The following is a 16880-nucleotide window of genomic DNA, read 5'->3' as shown; positions in this document are numbered from 1 at the left end:
TCGGGATATACTGTTGCATTATAAGAGCAGAAGGCATATCTTCATGATGTAAAAAATACAAAGCATATGTTTTTATACACTCATACACGTGTGTGTGTGTGTGTGTGTGTATATGCACATATGTGTGTGAATATAATGTGTGTGTGTGTGTGTGTGTGTGTGTGTGTGTGTGTGTTAAATAAACTTTTTTTTTCCTCAAGGTGACTAAGTTTTCAAGTTCATATTTTTTTCTCCCAGTATAATGTCTATACCGAAATCTTTCAAAATATATAGGCCAAACTTATAAAAAAAATAAACCCACCCTGAAACACATTTTAAATATTTAAATATTTTATTTTTTTTCAACACTGGTCAAGTGACAAATTCACATGTGTCCACACATTTGTTAGAAAGACATTTAGACATCCATTACAATCAACACGTAAACGAAACATTCCTTCATATCAATAATAGCACATTCCCGGATAAACAGTGGTTTGTATAATAAAGGACAATAAAAGTTCGCATATTGTAAACATTTTAGTGTAGTCTAAATTAGTTATTCTCTAATCAATGTGTTTATAAATAGCATAAGCCCAGAGCCGTTAATAAAGCGGCATATTAACATTCATTCATCTGGAAATTCACTGATTCATTTTACCATATCGACTTCAATGGAAAATGAAAATTGCAAAATAAAAACTATAAAATTAGCGTATTAATAAATAATGGACAACATTAATTTACGGCAAGCGCTGTATTAAACGTGTGTTCTAGGTCTTGTCATTTTTCTGAAGTGGTCCATGACGACCAGAATGTCCTGGCGCACAGTTTCCCACGCGCAGCAGCTAAAATTCTGTCGGAAAGAAAAGTCACACAGTTAATCAATGTAGATTTGAATTATGAAGGTATGAACACATTCTAAACGTTTTCTTTTTTTGGTATCGTTTGCCGAGTTTTCACCTGCTGTGTGAGAAACTGATCGAGCTTCTTGAAGTTCTCCACCAACGTCTCAAGTGCAGAGCTCATCACCGGGACCTAGATAAACGATAACGATTAACGTCCAAAATTGTAAATAATGAAAGTGAATGTTGACTCAGCCCAACTGCTGACTTACGAAATGTGATTTAGCTTGTCGGTTGAGGTGTTCCATTAGATCTTGGAATGCATTGTTTTTCCAGTGGCAGTGGGTCCTGTTCTTTTTGAAGAGCTCAGAGATAGAGTTATATGATATCTTCAGTGCCTGAGATATTTCTTGTTTCTGTCCAAGTGGAAAAAAAAGATCAAACATCCATTGCCAAAACAAAACAAAACGGTATAACACCAACTGTGCTAAATATTTCCGGAGATCAACCTCACTGCAGAGTGACAGAATGACACGCCTGAACTAATCAAGTTATTTGAAATCACTTGAAAGCAAGCATTTAGATTTGAATGAGGCTGCAACTAAAAAAAGAATGTAACATTTCTGTGTCCTGTATTTTTTTATATTGTTACCTACCTTTTTGGGAAGACTCGTGAACCGATCAGACATCGCTTTTTCCACTTCATCCGGACATGCTTTATGGCCCTTTGAGAGAGAGAGAAAAATGTTGACGTTTTTTAGCCATTAGATACATAGAGGCTATTACGTATTGCGGCCACGCTGTTGTCAATATTAAACCATTAAGGTTTGATGAACAATGAACAATATCATAAGGTAACACTTACAATTCTAGGCACTACCATTATGAGTAGGCCTATATATTAATCTTAATATTTATACTAATACATTAATATTTTAACATTCAAGTTGTTGTATGAATTAACATTAATACAATTAACAATGAACAGCAATATATTTCTAATTTAAAATGAACCTAGATTATGTAAAATTGTTTGCCAATTCGTGATACCTTGTGTTAATCCAGCAACTTTCCTCTAATAAATCTAGGCTATAGTAAATATTTATTAATAGATTAATGTTCCATAGCACACTGTTGTAGAGTGCTTAACACATTTTTAAATAACAGACAGACAGACAGACAGTTTAGATTAGTCTCACCAATGCATGCAGAAGTCTACTTGTTTGAAAAATGTCTCTTCTCTCCTCCTGAATAAAGGATTCTGCAAATAGGGACGGAGACATGACAATCCACAAAAAATACAAAAAAGTTCTCATTGTGGTTTTGTATTGACAGCTACAGTGCAGAGCTACGATTCAAACGAGATGACTACTAGGATATGGATACTATCTTATGGCAAAGGCTCTGGCTATATATAATGCTCTCCAAAGAAAGAAATTACCCTACTGAATTTGCATTCCCTTCAGCAGGTGACAGCGCGGGAAGCCCAGCGGTATTAAAATTGGAAGTTTCAGAAGGAGAAAATGAAAGAATCACGTGCTTCTGTGTGTCCTGGTGGGCGTTCTTTTTCTCACATTGAAAACGCAATGAGATGGATAGGATGGCACTAGCGCAGATTACTCATCTTGAAAACACAGTGAATGAGAGTAAAACTGGGACTTTCATCCACTATCACTATGTAGACGCAATGACATAATAAGAAGTGTGATGTCAATACTTAGGAGACCAATGAATATTATTAATTTTTATAACCTATTATTTACGTTGTCAAGACGTTATCTGTAGCCTATCTTTTGTTCTGTCTTTCTGTTTGCGTTATAGCCTATACGCAAAAATTAATTTTAAAGCACGATTTAAAAACAGCTGTATGTGTTTTTGTTTAGAATGATATCATCAACCCGTTTGTGCAAGGTGATGACACAACTGGAGCGGGTGGTAATTCCTCATTGTTACAGGGCACTGTTTACATACAGAGCATTTCACTTTCAGTTTCCACAATGACCAGTATACGCTCTCCCGTAGAATTCCTTTAGCATTTCCACACGAGCCGCGTATTATGACGCAATTACTACCGAAAATGATATATAGGCCTAGCCTACATTTGTTAGATAAATAAATAAATAGATAAATAGTAGCTACAGGCTAAAGGCGAGAATAAATGTTGTCTACATAAAAAACAAATAAATAAAATACCAGTGAAAAAGGAAAATGTAAGCACTTTTTTTTTGTATTTTTCTAAATGTAGCATAAGAATCTTTGATTGGGATTTTGGAATGGGATTTTTCAGTTCAGAGGAAAATTAGTTAATTACTTGTATCTTTCGTTGTCCTGTCTGGAAATTCATTCCAAAATCCCAATCAAAGATTCTTATGCTACATTTAGAAAAAAAAAACAACAAAAAAAGTACCATTCATCTTGAAGGGCCAAAACATTGTTGCTCTTTCTAATAATATTCAAAATACATAATAATAAATAATGCATGAAGAAATGTTGGCCTCAATATGATAAGCTATTAAATGGTGTTATATGGCAACATTGAAATAATGAATTACAAATTAAAATGTTCTAATATTTAATGTAACGCAGAGTATCTTTACAAAATCTAAAAGATGATAATTAATTTTATGATACTTTAAATACCAATATTGTGATAAAACCAAAAGGTAATCCATGGAATAAGCAATTGTTTTTATTTAACACAGACCTACATACGACACCCAATAACACTATATACACAATACACTCTGAAAACATACAGCTTGTTTTAATTACGTCCTGATTCTAAGTAGAACTCCGACAGCACTATTTCAGCATTTATGTATCATATCTAAAATCATTACCTTTTATTACCCCCGCGTTATTGCAAAGCTCAGTCGGTAGGTGGCAGCGTAAAATCGCTGTCTTGATTAAACAATAACTGTCAGATTATTGCCTTTACATTTTACATACAAGGTTTGTGCTCACGAGAAACAGTGTTTTATTTAGGTAGTTACATAAAAACCTATCTACACCTAGGCTATTTCTCTTTTGTATTAACTGTCCTGTAACACTGTATAGCTTGATATAAATTGACAAATGTTACCCTGGAGTACAAAACCAGTCTTAAGTCGCTGGGGTATATTTGTAGCAATAGCCAAAAATACATTGTATGGGTCAAAATTATCGACTTTTCTTTTATGCCAAAAAATCATTAGATTAGGATATTAAGTAAAGGTCATGTTCCATGAAGATATTCTGTAAATTTCCTATACGGTAAATATATAAAAACTTCAGTTTTGATTAGTAATATGCATTGCTAAGGACTTTATTTGGACAACTTTAAAGGCGATTTTCTCAATATTTGGATTTTTTTGCACCCTCAGATTCCAGATTTTCAAATAGTTGTATTTCGGTCATGTTCTACCAAACCAGACATCAATGGAAAGCTTATTTATTCAGCTTTCGGATGATGTATAAATCTCAATTTCGAAAAACTGACACTTAAGACTTGTTTTGTGGTCAGGGTCACAAATAAGAAACAAGTTTAGCGTAAAAGTTTATCTCGTGCACTGTTTGCTTGGTCTAGTTTGTGCAATAGACTGAGGGGCAAAGGGTAGCCATACTTCAGCCTGAAAAATGTTGTTTTGCTAAATTACAAAATCAGTCTGCATTCAATCTGCCATTCTACCTCAAGTGAACAAAAAAATGGCATTCACAGATACAAATTACTGAGACATGTTCACAGGGGTGCCGCTAGCAATTTCGGGCCCTATGAAAAAATGAGGTTGGGCCCCCTACCGCACCAAACATACACTATATTGCCCAAAGTATTGGGACCCCCCCTTCTAATGAACAGGTTTGACTACTTTAGTAATTTCCACGAGTACAAATTTTAATGTTTAAATGATATTCTAGGGCAGTGGTTTTCAATCCTGGTCCTGGGGACCCACCGCTCCGCACATTTTGCATGTCTCCCTTATTTAACACACCTGATTCAGATCATCAGCTCATTAGGAGAGAGATCCATGAACTGCGCTGTGTGTCAGATAAGAGAGACATACAAAATGTGCAGAGTGGTGGGTCCCCAGGACCAGGATTGAAAACCACTGTTCTAGGGAAATTGTGTACTTCTAATTTTATAGCAACAGTTTCAACAGGACCCTCTTCTATTCTAACATGACAATGCCTCTGTGTATAAGGCAAGGGAAAAAAAAGTCCTAATCCCAGCTGAACACCTCTGGTGTGACTTTAAATGCAGACCTTGAGTCAAAAACTCATCACCAAACACCAATGACTTGTACAAACATATGGACAAATGTATTGGGACACCCCCTTCTTTAGAACAGAAAAAGGCACTTCCAAAACTGTGGCAACAAAGATGGAAACATAATTAATGTATTGAAAAATTTTATTTCTAGTTTTGGAAGCGTCTAAAATGATTGTACGCATATGTAAAAGTCATTGGTGTTTGGTGATGAGTTTTTTTTTGTTTTATTGAGTTTTCCCAATACTTTGGGCAATATAGTGTATGTTTGGTGCGGTAGGGGGCCCAACCTCATATTCTTTCACAGGGCCCAATTTTTTTTACCTTGCCTTATACACAGAGGCATTGTCGTGTTAGAATAGAAAAGGGTCCCGTTCAAACTATTGGTATAAAATTAGTAGCACACAATTCCCTGAATATCATTATATGCTTAAACATTAAGATTTGTACTCATGTAAATTACTAAAGTAGTCAAACCTGTTCATTAGAAGGGGGTGTCCCAATACTTTTGGCAATATAGTGTACAAGACAACCTAGCTATTCAAAATATTCATCTGCAATTTAATAATACTGACCTATTACTTTTGCTATTGCTTTTGACCATTAGGTATCAGTAACATAATTCATTCAGAAACTGTTTTATGGACATAGACTTTCTGTACAACACTATTCTGCTGATATGGAATGAGTTTGACTACTTAATCAGTTATATTAATAGAAATGCTTCACTGGGGCAAACAAAAAAATACTAAAATAATAAATAGATACCCCATAGCAGCACTTCCAGCAGTATCCAACATTTCTCAATCATGATCTTACTCCGCTAAATGTGATTATTAGCTTAACAGCTGTATTCCTTGTTTGCTAGCTACCTATGCACATACAGCATACAATGTTAAAAATGTTCTACATTATGAACCTTAACCCAAAAACCTGTAGTTTCATACATTGTAGATAACTGTGTCCCTGCCGCCTGTGGAAACCCAACTAAATATTTTTTTTTAAACAGTGCAGTGTTTCCCCTGTACGGTGACGCATTGCTGCCGCACACATATTTTTTTTTTCACTCAGTTATGTCGTTTTAACGACATCTTTTCTCGTTAAAACGACATCTTTTCTCGTAATAACGACATCTTTTCTCGTTAAAACGACATCTTTTCTCGTTAAAACGACATCTTTTCTCGTAATAACGACATCTTTTCTCGTTAAAACGACATCTTTTCTCGTAATAACGACATCTTTTCTCGTTAAAACGACATCTTTTTCTATACCTTGTTCTTTTATTAAACAAACTAAATAGCCTTATGTTATTTATCTTATTTACAGTTCCGCCCCGCGCGCGCGCGCACACACACACGTGCGCGCATACACAAGTGAGCACACTCCCACTAGTATTTGTAAATATTAAGCCGCAAAACGACTATTTAAATATTAATTCTGCGTGTCTCTGTGCTAATGAATGGCGCAGACGCGCGGTTTTGTTTACCACTGGTACTGAAGGCGCTTGATGCTTGCGGTGATATTAGCGTCTGCCATCTCACTAAATGAGGACATAAATACATGAACAACATCTCCAGAACTACTCTTGAGAGTCACTTCATGAGCATTTGACCGTTTCATTTGAGTAAAACTATCCTCATATCATATACACAGAAATGTAAACGTATTCACGGCAACCCGTCAAAATAAAAGTTCGGTTTAACTTGAGGGCATTGCAGCAGAAATATGTTACTATTGTTCCGTAGAATGTATGTAATAGGCTGCTACTACTACTACTAAAATTATTAAAACCTTATTTTTAAGGAATAATCATACAATATTTATTCAGTGTTTTAATTGTAATATTAAATTACCTTTATTTTCCAAAAAAAAAAGTGTTTAATTTTCATTACTTAAAAGATAGATTTAATTAATGTTTTATGCCTTAAAAATGTAAATACACAACACAGAATTTCTGAGCAAAAATCATAAGGCTATTGTAAGAATAAATGAAACTTGTTTTTATGCTTTCAAATAATTAGACATGCTGAAACAGAATTAACAATAAAACATAAGGTTGGAAAAAATAAAACATTTCATAGGGCCCTAAACATGTAATTTTTGTTAAACTTTTAATAAATTGATGTTAAATTGTTTAAGTTTCATGATTTTAATTAATTAGACATGCTTTTTGATTAATACAATTTAAATTTAACCATTAAAAAGGAGTCCAGAAATAAAAAAAAATTATTTCAAAGCTATAAACCTAGGGGAACACTGCAGTGGATGAGTAATTCACTCCTTGATTTGCTTAATAAAAGCCTCCTTTGAGATCGTTTTGACAGACATGTTTATTGTGTGTTATTTTCAATGAGTTTATTGTGGCAAAATAGAAGCGCAGCCGTAATTTGCGTGCAGTGTATCTGGTTGCCATGACAACCTCACATGCTTCCTGCTGCTGCTCTATGTAATCAGAGTGTGAATTTGTAGATTTTCTACAGCAAAACTAAAATGTGTTTAAAAGTGCGACTGACCAAATTAGAATCGTCCTTAGAATCGTCCTAACTCCCCCCCCCTTAGCGACGCCCCTGGATGTTCATACTTGTTCAAGAGTTCAGCAGAGTTGCACACCACCTACAGTACCTTTGTGATGTGCCTGTATGTCTCAGTCATAACATATGCACAGTCCAAATCTCATACATTGACATACTTGCAACCACGCTACCTGTCCTCTACACCAGAGTGTGATTGGGGCAAGGACATGTGGATCCTCCGCAGGAAATGAGATAGTTTGAGAAGAGGAAACTTTATGTGGCTGGCTTACTGAACAGGAAAGAGGGGGTTTCCTTCCAGAGGATGAGGAAGAGGGAGGACTGCAGGGAGACAGAAAGACAGACATGTGAATGTTTAGGCCTCGACGGGGACAGTGTCAAATATATCACTGAGCACTTTCCAATAAAATTATGGTTTTCTAGCTGTTTTGTAAATGTTTTTTTTTTTAAATATGGTTATTCGTAATTGTAATAATAGTGTATAAAAATTGGTTTTGGTTGCATAATAAGTAATAGCCTACATTTTATAATAATACATTTTGATAGAGAACATTATTTTAGTTTAAATTGTTGTATCAGTTTTGAATAGAAAAACAATTACTGCTTTCCCACGTAACACAAATGATGTCTCACAGTTATTTCCGAGGAATAGAAAATGTATCAACTATTTGACAGACGTTACTAAATCAAACCTGTCTTAGCGTCAAAGTGACCCTTAAGCTCTGTAAAAATGTGTCAGAGGAGAGGCCCAGTCGGAAACGATCTGTCTGCAAATCATTTTGCTCATTTAGGTTAGAAAATTTAGAAAAGTTGCGCAAACAGGACCTTAAGTATTACGTACTAGCAAATTTATAAAAGGAAATCCATTTAGAAAAGTGTTGCGCAAGCAGTACATCATTTTGAACAAAGAAATCTGAGGAAACTATAGCAAGCATAGCCATTGATGTAGCATTCGACACACTCCATGTTTACAACCATGCTAAATGCACCATGTGACGTTAAACTGTCCATTATGTGTGCACTAAACGATGAGTAACTAGAACATTATTTTATGACCTAACTGCAGATGATTCATCTCTTTATCCTAAAAATATTAATGTAATGTAATATTAACCTTTTATTCCAGGACAGCATTCCAAGAGCATGCCCAAATGGGACATCACTGAAAGTACAGAGTCCAAAGGCATCAGTAAATCTTCTCTTGCCCCACCCAGAAAACATGCTTGCTTTTTTTCTGGGGTGGGGCATGTTGTCCTGCTCACAAATCTGAGGGCGATTACTAACCTCTTGGTTCCTGTTTAACCCTCAGTGCTCAGTACGAGATTTCTTAGTAATTATATTCAGTGGTAGTTCAGTTTTGTGCAGCCTAAAAGTGATCAGAGGTTGTGCAAACTGGAAGGGAGGGAAGAAACCACCAGAGCCCAAATGGGTGTGAATCAACCACTGGGTGTTATTCATAGAAACTGCATGGAGAGCTCTTGAAATATAGTTGATGTTTTTCATTCAGTGGCGCATGAGACTAAAGGGAATCTCTCTGAGATTTAGGCTAGCCTAAAGATACCTTTTTACTGCTCACTAGGAGCGAAAAGATGTCAAGAAATGTGTACTCACGTGAGTGAACAGCGATGAAAGCAGAACTTTCTTTTTGCAGGTGAGAAAACTATTTGCAAGTTCCTGTCAGTTGTAGTCTCGGTCATGTGTTCCTATCTGCTGGTTTTGTTAATTGATTTCACCCACCAACTTTCCGGTGACCTGATTTGTTGATGAGGCGCAACACAGCTTGAACCACATGGTAACATTGCAGAAAATGAGACAGATGCACCTATTTGATAAGGAACATCATCTTGTCAGAGTTAACATAGGAATGCTTTATTGCTTTTGTGGAATCGCAATTGGTTAATAATTTTGTGAGGATTTTCTTCCTAATGATTCAGTTGAACCATACCCTCATCTCTCTTTCTCTCTCTCTTCCTGTTGCTAACTGTCTCACTCTTCAGAAGCTGTGATGTGTGTGCTGGAACAGGAAATGAATGCAGACAGAGGAGGCAGGCAAGCTGAAACTGGCACAAAGCTCTAGCGTGTATACACACCCGCCCACAATACATACACACACACACACACACACACACACACTGGCCCTGAGCAACAACTGTCAGAGCTGGAACTTTGAACTATAGGTGGAACGACAGAGCGGTGGTGGCGAAAGACTGAGCCTGTCTAAGACATTAGGTGGACTGAGGAAGGAAAAGAGATTTTAAAGAAAAAAGAAGACCAACAGGAGACAGATCTTACAAATGTAACTTGAAGAAGAAGAAGAGAGAGAAACAAAGGTGTGGAGAAAATGGTGTGCCGTTCCTGCCTCAGCAGGTAAACTTCTGAGTACTAATTTGGTTACTTGAGTTGTACATAATATTCATTCTGTCTTGAGGTACTTTGCATTTTATTTTTAGCCTTATGACTTTTCCTTAAAGTTAGAGATACCTCTAACAGCTACCTTCCTTTTTCCTGTCGTGTTGCATGACAGATAGCTATCTGTGCACATAAATAGCAGCTTGTTGCTGTTTACAAAGAAAAGGTGAAGTGAGCCATCTTACGCTGTGATGTGAGACCAGTAAATCAGTGCATACTGTAAGCAACTCTTGATTTTTTTGTCACTTTATGTTTGAGTTTTGTTATATGCCGATGTCAGAAATTGATCACCACTATCACCATGAAATGAAGATTTAAGATATTGTGATGCCAGTATTCAGCTTCATATGCTCAATGGAACCTGTGAAGAAAGATAAGAATCATTTTAATCTATTTTAAGTGTGTACAAACAAGGTATTCCCTTTGAGAGGATATGTTTTAGACATTTTTTGTTGTTGTTGTGTAAACTGCACAGTGAGTAAGAGTGCTCTTTCTGCATTCCTGAGGTGACTGGGCTGGTGGGTGTGGGTGTGGAGGAAAACTGGAACACCGCAGATCTGGTACAGCTATCCGAGTACACTGCACATTCAGAGGAGAATCTCATTTCTCCCTCAGGTCTTCGCTTTGCGCACATCTCAGAATAACGAATAACCCTTCTGACTTTCTGAGGCCATTGCTTTGTGTGGGTTAGAATCTGAAAGCACGGCAGGTTTTGTTTGGACATTTTAACTGTACACATCTGAGATTGGCCAACTGGTTAACTTTAGAAAATTCTGTCATTTACTCACCGTTCTTCCTTTCATGGGACACAAAAGGTGATGTGAGAGAATGTTCAGGCTTTTCTTTTCCTTACAACAACAGCAGATCGATTAGTAGCCCAAATAGATTGAAAAAGCATTGTAAAAAAGTAGTCCAGTCCATATGAATTATTCACTATATTCCAAGTCTTCTGAAATTTTACTAGCTATACATGAATCGACCAAAAAATAAAGGTTCCTTATTGGCATCAATAGTCCCATGAAGAACCTTTAACATCCATGGGACCTTTTCAATGCACAAAAGGTTCTTTAGATTATTTGAATTTTCTTCACACTAAGAAAATTTTGTGGGAACCTAAAATGGTTCTTCTAAGGCATTACTGCAAAATCCCCTTTTTGGAACCTTTATTTTTAAGTGAAAAGTTGTTTGTTGCTGAATATCTCCTCCGCTTTCATCTTGTTGATTTCCATCACGTTTTATGCAGACAATGAAGTTGGAGATCACTGACATCAAACCTGGTGCATGTTTGAATGCCCACATGCACAAATTAGATTCGATCATTTTCAACAAAAAACAAGTTAAGGCTGGAATACACTACACGACTTTTAAAATCTGAAAAGATTTTAAAACGTTAGGCAATGCCGACTTTGTAAATAGTCAGAGAGGAAAACTGGCCATCATACACATTTCACTACCAGACTTACTAAATAGCATTACTATTACTAAATTTGCTTACTAAATTCCTTCCGATCACAACAAACTCACACAGAAATGTGCGCAATGTTGCTAGGCATTGCTAATGAAAACGTTTTCTGAAATCGTCTGAAAATATCAAACATGTTTAAAATCCTCAGACTGGATGGAATCAGACTTGGACGTTAAAAAACTATGTGACCATCATACACGACATGACTTTCTATGTAATCTGTCAACTCAAATCTGCAGACTGGCTCTGATTTTCTGCAACTAGTGTCAACTTATCCAAACTGTAAATTGGGTGAAAATGGGGGCAAAAGGTGTGCTGCACCAATATACCCAAACTCGCTAGTTCAAACTTATGCACCCTCCAGAAGCTTGCCTTGTGGTGCCATGCAAAGAGGCACAAAACGGACCTTTTCCTGGACTTTTCCCAGCTGCTCTTAAAAATGAAGGTGCTTCATGATGCCATAGAAGAACCTTTTTGTCTGAATTGAAAGAGCCTTTGACTGAATGGTTCTTTGTGGAACCAAAAATGGTTCTTCTATGGCATCGCAGTGAAGAACCTTTTAAGCACCTTTATTACCTGCCTATCTCAATTCGAGCAGCTGAGTCTAATTTAAAAAAAAAAAAAAACGTCTAAAGACACATCTTTTTCTCTAGCACTTGACCAATTAATACTAGCACTTGCCTATTCTATTCTATTCTAAATAAAAAAAACCTAGCTATGTGTACTGTGCTAGACTAACTGAGACTTGTCACAGCACTTGTATACAGTTGCTCTCTCGTTGGTCTGATTGCTTCTATTGCTCTCCTCATTCGCTTTGGATAAAAGCGTCTGCTAAATGATTAAATGTAAATGTAGTATATATTCCAGCCAGTCTGTACATCACACAAATCGTTAACTATATGGTTGAACAATTCTTTTAACATTGCATATGTAACAAGGAAAAGGAAGGGAAAACAGTTTTAACATAGAATTTCCTGTTCTTGTATTTCTTTGTTCTGTATACCTGACAGGCTATGAAAGACATACAAAGACTATTCAAAACATAATAGGGATGCTGAAGACCTTGGGCTGACTACATGTGACAGGAGATAATATGAAGTGGTTAGGACAGCCCTAAATCTAATTCTAAAAATGGTTGCTGGGGTGAGTGAACACATCACATAAAGACCCATTTCCCCCCGCTCTGAACATCCTGTAAGAGAACCAGACAGCACAGCAAGGTCAAAGCAAGCCAGGCTAGAGAAAAACAAGGAGTTTCCGTGTTTAAACAGTGTCTAAATGGGAACGGCCTCCTCCAATTGTTCTACGCTAACAGCCGTTTTCAACTGGAAGGACACCCCCTCCCCCCCCGAATACAGCTTGAGCAGATTCCAAGGTGATTTCTTTTTAAACTCCTCCAACATGATGAATCACGCATTGATGTTTCTCTCATTTTTGCTCCGCTGCTGTTCAACTCCTGGCTCAAAAGTTGTCAAACAGGTTCTGGCTCCCCGTTTCAAAGCTGAACTGTTTGTGAAATACATTAAGTAACCAGTCTGAGATCTAAGTTGACATACAGTAACTGCAAATCAGTATGGAGAAGATGTGTTCTCGGAATCAAATGTATAACGGTGATTTTGGCCTCTTCCTTCTTGGATTATGCAATGTCCTCCCCTTTGGTAGACCACAAGGCCTCCTTTCGATCCATTGCCACCCCTTGGTTTATGAAGCGAGAAGGTGGTCTGGCCTTCTGTTTACTTCCCTATTTAAGAAAAGACTGCTGTGTTTGTCTACAAACTCTCTTGGTAAGATGTGCAAGGGTGGTGTTTCTTCGTCTCGTCTGACTCTCAGGAGACTTGTCTTGACTTGTTAAAAAACAGCAGCTGATGTTGTTTTGGCAAGAGGCTGATAAAGTCTACTACAGACTACAGATTTTTCTCCTTTCATATGGCTAAGAGCCAAACTTGATTTTGCCTTATTTTTTCATTGTAAGGCAATCGATTTCCAGTTTCCAATGGTGTGATGCAGGATCTGTTAAACTAGTTATTAAATTCATCTTTCTGTGACACATAAATGACAAATCAGTTCGTAAAATATAATTGTTTCAATTTACATTACAGTGGCTGTAAGGGTGCAAACTGCTCACATAAAGCCTAAAGAGTGCTTTACATATCTAACAAATGAACTTTTGAGAGTTTCTTGGACATTGTAAATTTGAAAAATTGGTTTCCTTTTAATTCATGAGTTGGAATATGAACTGAACTGTCCCATATGAAGTTGGAATTTGAATGATGAAATGCATAAACTAAATACAAATGTATCCATCACAAACATCATAGCTTTTTAAACAAAAACAACACAAAAAAAAACTTTAAAATCCCAACTACTTCTATCTGTCACTCACTCTCATAAGATAAAGACATCTGGGGCCTCATTTATCAACAGTGCGTACGCACAGATGTGTGCGTAATGAGTGCATAAGAACAATTTCACGCAAAGTGTACCAACTTGTACTTATACGTAGGAATGTGTGTAAATATAAGCACAACTGTGAGCATGCTTACGCAGAGACTCTAGTGGTAGAATGGCGATACTACAAAAAGAAAGTGCAGCTGCGTGTTTCCTGTGTCCTTTAATTGCAAATACTCAGTGTTGCGTTTGATAAGGATCACACTGACACAGCGAGTAACATCAGGGAAAACAGAGAGTCCAGGAAGTTAATTATGACTTGAGAGGTCACAGAGCCGGTGGCAATGAGCTCAGGCCATTTCGAATGCAGGTCATAGACAACCACTAGGAAGCGTTGGTGATGAGGAACTCCCTGTATCTCACCACATATGTCCAGCTGCAGGTGGTCCCAGGGCTGCGATGGCCAAGCAAGAGTTTGTAAGGGAGGGGGAGCCTGGTGACCAGTCTTACCGCTCAAGAGACAGGCAGCACAGTCTTTCACCAGGGCCTCGATGTCTTTATCTATCCCTGGCCACCAAACCCGGTCTCTGCAGCGCTGCTTCAACTTCACAATACCCAGGTGGCCCTCGTGAGCCATTGCCAAGACACGTGCACGTAGGGTGCTGGGGATGACTGTGCAGAGGCCGCGTGCCACACAGGTGTCGTTCCAGCAGGACAGCTCCTGCTTTATTCTGGAAAATGCTGCCAGCCCCTCTGGTACCCCCTGAGGCCAGCCATTCAGAATATAGACTCGGAGCTGAGAAAGGACTGGGTCCTGTTCCGATGCCTCCTTCAATTCTTGTAACGATATGACGGCCTGGAGGGGTGTATGTCTCTGCCTGGGGTGAACTTCAGGTCAAAGTTATACTGGCGAAGACGGTCGGACCAGCGGTGTAGCCTCAGTGGCCTGTGGCCTGTCCCAGATGTGGAAAGTAGTGCAGTCAGGGCCTGGTGATCTGTCCTTAGGGTGAAAGCACGGCCATAGAGATACAAGTGCCACCTCTCGCAGGCCCAGATGCAGGCTAATGCTTCACGTTCCCCCACTGAGTACCGCTGCTCTGTCTGATTGAGGGCCCGTGACGCAAAGGCGATGGGCTTCTCAACACCCTGCTGGGTCTGTGACAGCACTGCTCCTATGGCTGTAGCTGACGCATCGCAGGTCACCCAGGTGGGACTGGAGATATCAAAGTGAGCCAACACTGGGGCTGTGGTGAGCTGCACCTTGAGCGTACGCACAGCATCAGAGCATGCCTGTGACCACACCCATGGCTCATTCTTACGCAGCAGTCGCCATAGTGGGGCAGTGGTAGCAGAATAATGTGGGAGGAACTTCAGCTAGTAGCCCATCATGCCCAAAAAGGAGGAGACCTGCGCAGCTGAGCTGGGTTCGGGAATTGCCCGTATGGCATCTACATTTGATTGAAGTGGTGTGACGCCATCTGCCGACAGCCGGAATCCCACATATTCAATAGTCGGTGCAGAGAAAACACATTTTTCAGAACTGAGGCGTTCATCATGACTCTCGGGGTGGGCCCATGGATAACCAAATCATCCAGGTAAATGGCCACCCCCGGTATACCAGCCAACACCGACACCATGATTTTTTGGAAACAGCTGGGGGCGGAGCTGAGTCCGAACGGCATACGTGTGTAGCGAAACACACCTGCATGTGTCACAAAGGCTGTGAGGTTTCTGCTGTCGGGGTGGAGAGGCACTTGTAGGTAGCCCTGTCTGAGATCCAGTTTAGAGAACACGGTTGAGCCATGGAACTGAGCAATGAGCTCTTCTGAGGTAGGCAGAGGGAACCTGTCCGGGATCACTGCCTTATTCACCGCTCGCAGGTTGTCAGTAGTGATAGTGTTTGGAAGGCCCCAGCGGGAAAACAGAGAGTCCAGGAAGTTAATTATGACTTGAGAGGTCACAGAGCCGGTGGCAATGAGCTCAGGCCATTTCGAATGCAGGTCATAGACAACCACTAGGAAGCGTTGGTGATGAGGAACTCCCTGTATCTCACCACATATGTCCAGCTGCAGGTGGTCCCAGGGCTGCGATGGCCAAGCAAGAGGTTGTAAGGGTGGGGGGGCCTGGTGACCAGTCTTACCGCTCAAGAGACAGGCAGCACAGTCTTTCACCAGGGCCTCGATGTCTTTATCTATCCCTGGCCACCAAACTCGGTCTCTGCAGCGCTGCTTCAACTTCACAATACCCAGGTGGCCCTCGTGAGCCATTGCCAAGACACGTGCACGTAGGATGCTGGGGATGACTGTGCAGAGGCCACGTGCTACACAGGTGTCGTTCCAGCAGGACAGCTCCTGCTTTATTCTGGAAAATGCTGCCAGCCCCTCTGGTACCCGCTGAGGCCAGCCATTCAGAATATAGACTCGGAGCTGAGAAAGGACCGGGTCCTGTTCCGATGCCTCCTTCAATTCTTGTAACGATACAACGGCCTGGAGGGGTGTGTGTAACATCTGGACAATGTCCCGTTCCACCTGGTCCGTGTCGGTGTGCGTGTGTGTGGTGGGGTGTGGCTGAGCGGAGCGGGACAGTAGATCGGCCACAACATTGTCTCTGCCTGGGGTGAACTTCAGGTCAAAGTTATACTGGCGAAGACGGTCGGACCAGCGGTGTAGCCTCAGTGGCCTGTGGCCTGTCCCAGATGTGGAAAGTAGTGCAGTCAGGGCCTGGTGATCTGTCCTTAGGGTGAAAGCACGGCCATAGAGATACAAGTGCCACCTCTCGCAGGCCCAGATGCAGGCTAATGCTTCACGTTCCCCCACTGAGTACCGCTGCTCTGTCTGATTGAGGGCCCGTGACGCAAAGGCGATGGGCTTCTCAACGCCCCGCTGGGTCTGTGACAGCACTGCTCCTATGGCTGTAGCCGACGCATCGCAGGTCACCCAGGTGGGGCTGGAGATATCAAAGTGAGCCAACACTGGGGCTGTGGTGAGCTGCACCTTGAGCGCACGCACAGCATCAGAGCA

The 16880-nt window shown here is 39.8% G+C and overlaps 1 protein-coding gene across 5 annotated transcripts; it reads right to left on the bottom strand.

The window, feature by feature from the left end:
• Positions 1-356: 356 nt before the first annotated feature.
• LOC107662404 (uncharacterized) lies at positions 357-9594 on the bottom strand. Of its 5 annotated transcripts, none has more exons than XR_001631213.1 (7): positions 9210-9399; positions 7772-7919; positions 2024-2085; positions 1481-1549; positions 1097-1240; positions 943-1017; positions 357-835 (listed from the first exon to the last, which is right to left on the bottom strand). XR_001631213.1 is itself a non-coding variant. In XM_016452408.1 (7 exons), the coding sequence occupies exons 2-7, from the start codon at positions 9293-9295 to the stop codon at positions 740-742; spliced, it is 618 nt and encodes a 205-aa protein (XP_016307894.1). In that variant the 5' UTR covers positions 9296-9420; positions 9544-9594; the 3' UTR covers positions 357-739. The 5 variants fall into 5 exon arrangements, 3 of the variants coding, with proteins under 3 accessions (XP_016307894.1, XP_016307896.1, XP_016307895.1); XR_001631212.1 differs by having other exon boundaries at positions 7871-7919; XM_016452408.1 differs by lacking the exon at positions 2024-2085 and adding an exon at positions 9544-9594 and having other exon boundaries at positions 9210-9420.
• Positions 9595-16880: the final 7286 nt, after the last annotated feature.

This window comes from Sinocyclocheilus anshuiensis, unplaced genomic scaffold, assembly GCF_001515605.1.
Source record: "Sinocyclocheilus anshuiensis isolate Anshui unplaced genomic scaffold, SAMN03320099.WGS_v1.1 scaffold11, whole genome shotgun sequence".
Lineage (NCBI taxonomy): Eukaryota > Metazoa > Chordata > Actinopteri > Cypriniformes > Cyprinidae > Sinocyclocheilus > Sinocyclocheilus anshuiensis.
This window is presented reverse-complemented; position numbering and strand designations above follow the sequence as displayed.